We start from the raw sequence: 11,242 nt of genomic DNA, 5'->3' as shown, positions 1-11,242 counted from the left end.
TAGTAGGTATCTGGTAGATAGTCTGGTTATAGTAGTCTGGTAGTTAGTAGGTATCTGGTAGATAGTCTGGTAGTTAGTAGTCTGGTAGTTAGTAGGTATCTGGTAGATAGTCTGGTTATAGTAGTCTGGTAGTTAGTAGGTATCTGGTAGATAGTCTGGTTATAGTAGTCTGGTAGTTAGTAGGTATCTGGTAGATAGTCTGGTAGTTAGTAGTCTGGTAGTTAGTAGGTATCTGGTAGATAGTCTGGATATAGTAGTCTGGTAGTTAGTAGGTATCTGGTAGATAGTCTGGTAGTTAGTAGGTATCTGGTAGATAGTCTGGATATAGTAGTCTGGTAGTTAGTAGGTATCTGGTAGATAGTCTGGTTATAGTAGTCTGGTAGTTAGTAGGTATCTGGTAGATAGTCTGGTTATAGTAGTCTGGTAGTTAGTAGGTATCTGGTAGATAGTCTGGTTATAGTAGTCTGGTAGTTAGTAGGTATCTGGTAGATAGTCTGGTTATAGTAGTCTGGTAGTTAGTAGGTATCTGGTAGATAGTCTGGTTATAGTAGTCTGGTAGTTAGTAGGTATCTGGTAGATAGTCTGGTTATAGTAGTCTGGTAGTTAGTAGGTATCTGGTAGATAGTCTGGTTATAGTAGTCTGGTAGTTAGTAGGTATCTGGTAGATAGTCTGGTTATAGTAGTCTGGTAGTTAGTAGGTATCTGGTAGATAGTCTGGTTATAGTAGTCTGGTAGTTAGTAGGTATCTGGTAGATAGTCTGGATATAGTAGTCTGGTAGTTAGTAGGTATCTGGTAGATAGTCTGGATATAGTAGTCTGGTAGTTAGTAGGTATCTGGTAGATAGTCTGGTTATAGTAGTCTGGTAGTTAGTAGGTATCTGGTAGATAGTCTGGATATAGTAGTCTGGTAGTTAGTAGGTATCTGGTAGATAGTCTGGTTATAGTAGTCTGGTAGTTAGTAGGTATCTGGTAGATAGTCTGGTTATAGTAGTCTGGTAGTTAGTAGGTATGTGGTTAGATAGTCTGGTTATAGTAGTCTGGTAGTTAGTAGGTATCTGGTAGATAGTCTGGTTATAGTAGTCTGGTAGTTAGTAGGTATCTGGTAGATAGTCTGGTTATAGTAGTCTGGTAGTTAGTAGGTATCTGGTATATAGTCTGGTTATAGTAGTCTGGTAGTTAGTAGGTATCTGGTAGATAGTCTGGTTATAGTAGTCTGGTAGTTAGTAGGTATCTGGTAGATAGTCTGGATATAGTAGTCTGGTAGTTAGTAGGTATCTGGTAGATAGTCTGGTTATAGTAGTCTGGTAGTTAGTAGGTATCTGGTAGATAGTCTGGTTATAGTAGTCTGGTAGTTAGTAGGTATCTGGTAGATAGTCTGGATATAGTAGTCTGGTAGTTAGTAGGTATCTGGTAGATAGTCTGGTTATAGTAGTCTGGTAGTTAGTAGGTATCTGGTAGATAGTCTGGTTATAGTAGTCTGGTAGTTAGTAGGTATCTGGTAGATAGTCTTCTGGCTTGGTCTCTCTCTTTTTCTGGTCTTTTCTGTGATGTTCCTCTGGTCTTTTCGCCTCCGCCATGATGTGTGTAATAGTGTGATTAGAGAATCTGCGCTATTATTGTAACAATAGCCAGCGGAAGTTGGTGTGTGACGTAATGTAGCAGTCCACTACAAACGTATTATTTCAAGAAGATGCATTCGGGAGGGGGGGGGGACAACACAGGCACCATTCTGGCTATTGCAAGGCAGTGTACCATCAAAATGATTTGAATGATGAGCTGCTATAATGCCTGTACTCGCAACGGCAGACTGGTTTGTGTGCAGAGCTATGGCGCCAGAGGAGGCTCAAACGCTTGACCTTTGTTGAGAACTCGTTCAGGGCCAAAAACGCAGCAGACAATATTTGGACCACAAACAAAAGTCCCATACCGTACCTTCTCCTCGCTAAAGTAATAGAGGTGGTTGGGAAATACCCTCAGAGCAGCACTCTCTGTCTGTACTCCCTCCCCCCCAGCATGCGACGTTGTTGTGTTTGCGACGAGGTTGCTTCCAGACTAATGTTGAGCTCTTTTTGCATTTATGTTGCAGTTCACTGAAACACCTCAGTCTCACCTTCACCCCCCCCCCCCACCACACACACACACACACTCAACCCCCCCCCCCCCCCCCCTCCCCCAGCCTCCCAGGGTCGCTGTCGTGAGGTTGTGTCGGCCTCGCAGATCAAATGCTGTCCCTGAGACAAAGCCTAGCGGCAGGACGCTCCACAGTCCTGTCATCTCACCATGAGTCTCTCTCTCACACACACACACACACACACACACACACACACACACACACACACACACACCAGTGCTCTGAGGGAGAGGCCAGACAGACAGAGAACACTCCCTACTCACTGATCAAAGCAACTGAGTTTGTCAGAGTAAAGACATCACTTTTATAGCCACCCCCACTGCGGACACAAACACACACACACACAGACACGCACACACACATTCTCTCCGGATCTCTGGCTAAACGCCCTTGTTTTGGACAGACCAATTATCTCTCTTTTTCTCTTTTTCTCTTTCATTTCCCCCCTCTCTTTTTCACTTTGTCTCTTTTTCAAATGGTCTCTGATTACCTTACATTCTTTCGATCTACTGTACTGTTTTCTCTCTCTCCCTCTCTCTCTCTCTCTCTCTCTCTCTCTCTCTCTCTCCTTGCCTGACTTGCTCAGTCAGTAGAGCATGGGGTCATGGGTTCGAGTACCACGTTGGGAGCGGCTAAGCATTGAATTTCATCTAGTGACCCCATATCATGTACATATGACATTGTGCGAGACCTCTTTAGCTCAGTCTGTGGGTCAGAGTTCGTAGTCCACTGTGATCCCGTTCCATTGCAGTTAGGTGTCGGACACAACAGACACGTTTGTGGACCCGCCAATCCCCGTAAGCCCAAGGAACACCCTGCACTCTCTCTCCCAACCCCCTCTCTCCACCCACTCTCTCTCCCAACCCCCTCTCTCCACCCACACTCTCTCCCAACCCCCTCTCTCCACCCACTCTCTCCACCCACTCTCTCTCCCAACCCCCTCTCTCCACCCACTCTCTCTCCCAACCCCCTCTCTCCACCCACTCTCTCTCCCAACCCCCTCTCTCCACCCACACTCTCTCCCAACCCCCTCTCTCCACCCACTCTCTCTCCCAACCCCCTCTCTCCACCCACTCTCTCTCCCAACCCCCTCTCTCCACCCACTCTCTCTCCCAACCCCCTCTCTCCACCCACTCTCTCTCCCAACCACCTCTCTCCTCCTTGCCCCCCCCACCCCCCCCCCCCCCTCCATTCAGCCAGGGATTAGAACCTAGTGCAGAGGCCTTAGAGACAGAGGAGAGATCAGAGTCGGTGGGGGTGGGTGAGGATGGGGGGGTGATGTTGGGGGAGAAGGTGGGTGAGGATGGGGGGGTGATGTTGGGGGAGTCGGTGGGTGAGGATGGGGGAGTGATGTTGGGGGAGTCGGTGGGTGAGGATGGGGGGGTGATGTTGGGGGAGTCGGTGGGTGAGGATGGGGGGGTGATGTTGGGGGAGTCGGTGGGGGTGGGTGAGGATGGGGGGGTGATGTTGGGGGAATTAGGGGGGGTGATGTCGGGGGGTGGGGGTGTCATGGATGTTTGATTGAAGACTGTATTAACCCGGTGTGCCCTTGTGGTTGAGAAACAGGACTCCTTGGGCCAGGGGGAGGGGTGGGGGGTGTATATACGGGCCCCGGTGAGGGGTCGGGATTGGGGCCCATCGGCGCCTATCTGATGGCACCTGGGCACGCTGGGGAGGGGGGGGGGGCAGGGCCCTGTGTGGCGCGAGGCCGATAAGATGGGAGCGGCGACGCCCAACCAGGACGCCCACCTTTCATCTGCCCCACCCGCGTGGGGGCCGTGATGTCATTCACACCGGCTTAAAATAGAGCGGAGGGGGAGGGCAGATAGCCCGGACCACTGGGGGTGGGAGGCAGGCAATTACCGGCCAGGAGAGGAGCCGCGCTGGGAGGAGGAAGGGGGGGGGGGGGGGGGGGCGGTCACTCCGGCCAGAACTGGACCTGAGAGGAGAGGAGGACTGAGAGGGGATAGAGGGATGATGGTGAAATGATAGAGGGATGCGGACGAGAGAGAGAGAGAGAGAACCCAGTGTAAGAGTGAGAGGAGACTTGTGCGCTGCGTTGCCAGGTTGGTGTTCTACTGCCAGCAGGAGTTTGGCCGGTACAGAGCAGAGGAATGGTTCTAGGTACAGAGCAGAGGAATGGTTCTAGGTACAGAGCAGAGGAATGGTTCTAGGTACAGAGCAGAGGAATGGTTCTAGGTACAGAGCAGAGGAATGGTTCTAGCATGGCGCTAGCATGGCGCTAACAGGGCTCTGCCCACACACTCCTCTGGGCGGAAACACTGAGGGAGTCAGATCTGTCTCTCCGCTCACACAGTTACTACACCCCATGTGACACGCAGGCTGTACCAGCAACTGAGTTTACATGGGTGTTTATGACAATAGTTATGGTTACCCAGAATAATTGCATGCTGTGGGGTGTGTGTGTGTGTGTGTACGGGTGTGGGCTTCTGTGCGTGTGTTTGTGTGTGCATCTAAACATATCTGTAGTATTGCGATAATGTGATGTTTGCATACAGTACGATGTCCTCATCTCTTTCTATCTATGCCGTGTGTATCTCCTCCCTTCTCCAATGCTGACCCTGCCTTCATATCCTGTTTCCTCCTGTTTGACCCTGCCTTCATATCCTGTTTCCACCTGTTTAACCCTGCCTTCATATCCTGTTTCCTCCTGTTTGATCCTGCCTTCATATCCTGTTTCCTCCTGTTTAACCCTGCCTTCATATCCTGTTTCCTCCTGTTTGAACCTGCCTTCATATCCTGTTTCCTCCTGTCTGACCCTGCCTTCATATCCTGTTTCCTCCCGTCTGACCCTGCCTTCATATCCTGTTTCCTCCTGTTTGACCCTGCCTTCATATCCTGTTACCTCCTGTTTGACCCTGCCTTCATATCCTGTTTCCTCCTGTTTGACCCTTCCTTCATATCCTGTTTCCTCCCGTTTGACCCTTCCTTCATATCCTGTTTCCTCCTTGTTTGACCCTTCCTTCATATCCTGTTTCCTCCTGTTTGACCCTGCCTTCATATCCTGTTTCCTCCTGTTTGCAGAGGAGGGCATCAATCACGAGTGCAAGCTGTGTAACCAGATGTTCGACTCTCCGGCCAAGCTGCTCTGCCACCTGATCGAGCACAGCTTCGAGGGCATGGGCGGCACCTTCAAGTGTCCCGTCTGCTTCACAGGTAAGACCTGGACACAGGTCTCACACACACGCACGCACACGTGTGTGTGTGCGTGGGTGTGTGTGTGTGCGTGTGTGCATGTGTGTGCGTGTGTGAGTGAATGTTCGGTTTCGCGCTGCTGATGAGCCAGATAATCAGGTGTTATTTATCCATCATGCAGTCAGCTGAGATGAGATGCCCCCCATCCTACACACACACGCACGCACACACACACACACATACACACACACACACACACACACACACACACACACACACACAGACAGACAGACAGACAGACAGACAGACAGACAGACAGACACACACACACACACACACACACACACACACACACACAGACAAACACACACACGACCAACAATTCCCCTATCATCTCTATTCAGTCACAGGTCAAACATAAACCCATACCTACACCCATGCAAACAGACAAACAGATGCACACACACACACACACACACACACACACGCACACACACATCAACCCATACCTACACCCATGCAAACAGACAGACAGATGCACACACACACACACACACACGCGCACACACATACACACACATTAACCCATACCTACACCCATGCAAACAGACAGACAGATACACACACACACACACACACACACACACACACACACACACACACCCTGTCCTGGGTGTGAGACAGCGGTGCCCCCCCCAGATCAGAGGGCCACGGGAGGTCAGAGAATAAAGAGCAGCTTTAAAGACCAAGGTCAGTTAATCCTGTGCGGTTGCCAGGTTCAGCCCGTCTGCTCTGCGGTTGCCAGGTTCAGGGCGCTTCTGAGAGGACGTGTGTCAGGAGCTAAGCAGCCTGGGCCCTCCAGGGGGTGGGCTCAAAGTCACATTGGACCCCGAGAGCCCCTGGGGCAAAGACAGCAGCACAGACACGCCCCTAGGACAGCAGCACAGACACGCCCCTAGGACAGCAGCACAGACACGCCCCTAGGACAGCAGCACAGACACGCCCCTAGGACAGCAGCACAGACACGCCCCTAGGACAGCAGCACAGACACGCCCGTAGGACAGCAGCACAGACACGCCCCTAGGACAGCAGCACAGACACGCCCCTAGGACAGCAGCACAGACACGCCCCTAGGACAGCAGCACAGACACGCCCCTAGGACAGCAGCACAGACACGCCCCTAGGACAGCAGCACAGACACGCCCCTAGGACAGCAGCACAGACACGCCCCTAGGACAGCAGCACAGACACGCCCCTAGGACAGCAGCACAGACACGCCCCTAGGACAGCAGCACAGACACGCCCCTAGGACAGCAGCACAGACACGCCCCTAGGACAGCAGCACAGACACGCCCCTAGGACAGCAGCACAGACACGCCCCTAGGACAGCAGCACAGACTGAGACAGCAGCACAGACAGCAGCATGTTGTGTCTGTCTGTCTTTTATTCCCTGCTGCCTGGTCCTCTGGCTCGGTCCGTTTGTCCTTCTACCTTGTGTGTCTATTGACTTGTTCTGTTATGATATATACTGTATATCTGATTTGATGTGATATACTTGTATGCACTTTATGTTCATTATGTTTGGCTGTCTGCTTGTCTTTATGTGTCTGTCTGTCTTGTCTGTCTGTGTATTAGCAGTCTCACTATGAGCTCCGACCACATATCCTCACCCCCCACACCCCTCCATCTCCCCACACCCTCTATCCCCCCACACCCCTCCATCTCCCCACACACCCCACACCCTCTATCTCCCCACACCCCCCACACTCTCTATCCCCCCACATCCCTCCATCCCCCCACACTCCTCCATCCCCTCACACCCCCCACACTCTCTATCCCCCCACATCCCTCCATCCCCCCACACCCCTCCATCCCCTCACACCCCCCACACTCTCTATCCCCCCACACCCCTCCATCTCCCCACACACCCCACACCCTCTATCCCCCCACACCCCTCCATCCCCCACACCCTCTATCCCCCCACACACCCCACACCCTCTATCCCCCCACACACCCCACACTCTCTATCCCCCCACACCCCTCCATCCCCTCACACCCCCACACTCTCTATCTCCCCACACCCCTCTATCCCCCCACACACCCCACACTCTCTATCCCCCCACACCCCTCCATCCCCCCACACCCCCTATCCCCCCACACCCCCCAAACTCTCTATCCCCCCACACCCCTCCATCTCCCCACACCCTCTATCCCCCCACACCCCTCCATCTCCCCACACCCTCTATCCCCCCACACCCCTCCATCTCCCCACACACCCCACACCCTCTATCTCCCCACACCCCCCACACTCTCTATCCCCCCACACCCCTCCATCCCCCCACACCCCCACACTCTCTATCCCCCCACACCCCTCCATCTCCCCACACACCCCACACTCTCTATCCCCCCACACCCCTCCATCTCCCCACACCCTCTATCCCCCCACACCCCTCCATCTCCCCACACCCTCTATCCCCCCACACCCCTCCATCTCCCCACACACCCCACACCCTCCATCTCCCCACACCCCCCACACCCTCTATCTCCCCACACCCCTCCATCCCCTCACACCCCCCACACTCTCTATCCCCCCACACCCCTCCATCCCCCCACACCCCCACACTCTCTATCCCCCCACACCCCTCCATCTCCCCACACACCCCACACCCTCTATCTCCCCACACCCCCCACACTCTCTATCCCCCCACACCCCTCCATCCCCCCACACCCCCACACTCTCTATCCCCCCACACCCCTCCATCTCCCCACACACCCCACACCCTCTATCCCCCCACACCCCTCCATCTCCCCACACACCCCACACCCCTCTATCTCCCCACACCCCTCCATCCCCTCACACCCCCCACACTCTCTATCCCCCCACACCCCTCCATCCCCCCACACTCTCTATCCCCCACACCCCTCCATCCCCCCACACCCCTCCATCCCCCCACACTCTCTATCCCCCCACACCCCCCAAACTCTCTATCCCCCCACACCCCTCTACCCCCCCACACCCCTCCAATCTCCCTCTATAGCTCTATTATTCTTTTAAAGTGTAGCTCTATTATTTTAAAGTGTAGCTCTATTTTTTTAAAGTGTAGCTCTATTCTTCTTTTAAAGTGTAGCTCTATTCTTTTAAAGTGTAGCTCTATTCTCTTTTAAAGTGTAGCTATATTCTTCTTTTAAAGTGTAGCTCTATTCTCTTTTGAAGTGTAGCTCTATTCTCTTTTAAAGTGTAGCTCTATTCTTATTTTAAAGTGTAGCTCTATTCTCTTTTAAAGTGTAGCTCTATTCTCTTTTAAAGTGTAGCTCTATTCTTCTTTTAAAGTGTAGCTCTATTCTTCTTTTAAAGTGTAGCTCTATTCTCTTTTAAATTGTAGCTCTATTCTTTTAAAGTGTAGCTCTATTCTCTTTTAAAGTGTAGCTCTATTCTCTTTTAAAGTGTAGCTCTATTCTTCTTTTAAAGTGTAGCTCTATTCTTTTAAAGTGTAGCTCTATTCTTCTTTTAAAGTGTAGCTCTATTCTTCTTTTAAAGTGTAGCTCTATTCTCTTTTAAAGTGTAGCTCTATTCTCTTTTAAAGTGTAGCTCTATTCTTTTAAAGTGTAGCTCTATTCTTTTTTTAAAGTGTAGCTATATTCTCTTTTAAAGTGTAGCTCTATTCTTCTTTTAAAGTGTAGCTCTATTCTTCTTTTAAAGTGTAGCTCTATTCTTCTTTTAAAGTGTAGCTCTATTCTCTTTTAAATTGTAGCTCTATTCTTTTAAAGTGTAGCTCTATTCTCTTTTAAAGTGTAGCTCTATTCTCTTTTAAAGTGTAGCTCTATTCTTCTTTTAAAGTGTAGCTCTATTCTTTTAAAGTGTAGCTCTATTCTCTTTTAAAGTGTAGCTCTATTCTTCTTTTAAAGTGTAGCTCTATTCTCTTTTAAAGTGTAGCTCTATTCTCTTTTAAAGTGTAGCTCTATTCTTTTAAAGTGTAGCTCTATTCTTTTTTTAAAGTGTAGCTCTTCTTCTTTTAAAGCGTAGCTCTATTCTTCTTTTAAAGTGTAGCTCTATTCTTCTTTTAAAGTGTAGCTCTATTCTTTTAAAGCGTAGCTCTATTCTTCTTTTAAAGTGTAGCTCTATTCTCTTTTAAAGTGTAGCTCTATTCTTCTTTTAAATTGTAGCTCTATTCTTTTAAAGTGTAACTCTATTGTTCTTTTAAAGTGTAGCTCTATTTTTCTTTTAAAGTGTAGCTCTATTATTCGTTTAAAGTGTAGCTCTATTCTCTTTTAAAGTGTAGCTCTATTCTTCTTTTAAAGTGTAGCTCTATTATTCGTTTAAAGTGTAGCTCTATTCTTCTTTTAAAGTGTAGCTCTATTCTTCTTTTAAAGTGTAGCTCTATTATTCGTTTAAAGTGTAGCTCTATTCTTCTTTTAAAGTGTAGCTCTATTCTTCTTTTAAAGTGTAGCTATATTCTCTTTTAAAGTGTAGCTCTATTCTTCTTTTAAAGTGTAGCTCTATTCTCTTTTAAAGTGTAGCTCTATTCTTCTTTTAAAGTGTAGATCTATTCTTCTTTTAAAGTGTAGCTCTATTCTTCTTTTAAAGTGTAGCTCTATTCTTCTTTTAAAGTGTAGCTATATTCTCTTTTAAAGTGTAGCTCTATTCTTCTTTTAAAGTGTAGCTCTATTCTCTTTTAAAGTGTAGCTCTATTCTTCTTTTAAAGTGTAGATCTATTCTTCTTTTAAAGTGTAGCTCTATTCTTCTTTTAAAGTGTAGCTCTATTCCTGTGCGGCTTATGAATTACTTAGACGGGTGCCGCCCCTTAGGGGAGGGTAAATAATGAATTCTCTCCACACAGCAAACTTTATTTTACAAAAAAGAAAGGAGAAAAAAGAAAAAAAAGCATAGGATGGATGATAAAAAACAGAAGAATGGAAGATAATTTATTGATAAATATCACAAGGCCTTTTGGGGCTGGTTTATTCCTCCGGCTGCTTATATCCCTCCTCTCATCCCCCACTCCTCCTGGCTCCTGTCTGAGAGGGCTCCTCATCCCTCCCCTCATCCCCCACTCCTCCTGTCTCCTGTCTGAGAGGGCTCCTCATCCCTCCCCTCATCCCCCACTCCTCCTTTCTCCTGTCTGAGAGGGCTCCTCATCCCTCCCCTCATCCCCCACTCCTCCTGGCTCCTGTCTGAGAGGGCTCCTCATCCCTCCCCTCATCCCCCACTCCTCCTGTCTCCTGTCTGAGAGGGCTCCTCATCCCTCCTCTCATCCCCCACTCCTCCTGGCTCCTGTCTGAGAGGGCTCCTCATCCCTCCCCTCATCCCCTACTCCTCCTGGCTCCTGTCTGAGAGGGCTCCTCATCCCTCCCCTCATCCCCCACTCCTCCTGGCTCCTGTCTGAGAGGGCTCCTCATCCCTCCCCTCATCCCCCACTCCTCCTGGCTCCTGTCTGAGAGGGCTCCTCATCTCAACTCTTCATTGGGACTGACGCTATTCAAGTTGTTGTTTCAGGGAAGTGTGTGTGTGTGTGTGTGTGTGTGTGTGTGTGTGTGATGTCTCTAGAGCTGCACTACAACAAAGCCTGTGTGCCTCTCCCTGTGTTTGTATTTTTGTGTCTGTCTGCGTTTGTGTTGTGTTTGTGTATACAAGTGCTGTAACATAAAGTGTAACGGTGTCAAGTGGACCAATCACGTACCCCCCCGCTCTGCTTGTCCCTCCCCCCAGTGTTTGTCCAGGCCAATAAGCTGCAGCAGCACATCTTCGCGGTGCACGGACAGGAAGACAAGATCTACGACTGCTCCCAGTGTCCACAGAAGTTCTTCTTCCAGACAGAGTTGCAGGTGAGACACGGAGGGCTGTAGAATGATGGGTGGGTGAGGAAAGAGTTACACATTCAGTGCTCCATTAGACTCAACGGATGTAGGTTTTGACAAGAAACCTTGTCATTTGTTGTCACATTGCCCAGTCAGTGG

At 49.5% G+C, this 11,242-nt stretch overlaps 1 protein-coding gene across 1 annotated transcript in view; it reads left to right on the top strand.

Moving 5' to 3' along the window:
* znf423 (zinc finger protein 423) overlaps positions 1-11,242 on the top strand; it is a 57,933-nt gene that overhangs the window by 29,943 nt on the left and 16,748 nt on the right. Inside the window, exons 3-4 of the mRNA XM_084463270.1 lie at positions 5,177-5,308; positions 10,995-11,110. Coding sequence (XP_084319396.1) covers positions 5,177-5,308; positions 10,995-11,110 — 248 coding nt within the window. The remainder of the gene's footprint in view (positions 1-5,176; positions 5,309-10,994; positions 11,111-11,242) is intronic.

The sequence above is a fragment of the Borostomias antarcticus genome (assembly GCF_949987555.1).
Source record: "Borostomias antarcticus genome assembly, contig: scaffold_263, whole genome shotgun sequence".
NCBI lineage: Eukaryota > Metazoa > Chordata > Actinopteri > Stomiiformes > Stomiidae > Borostomias > Borostomias antarcticus.
The sequence above is the reverse complement of the archived record's forward strand: the minus strand, read 5'-3'. Positions and strand labels throughout refer to the sequence as shown.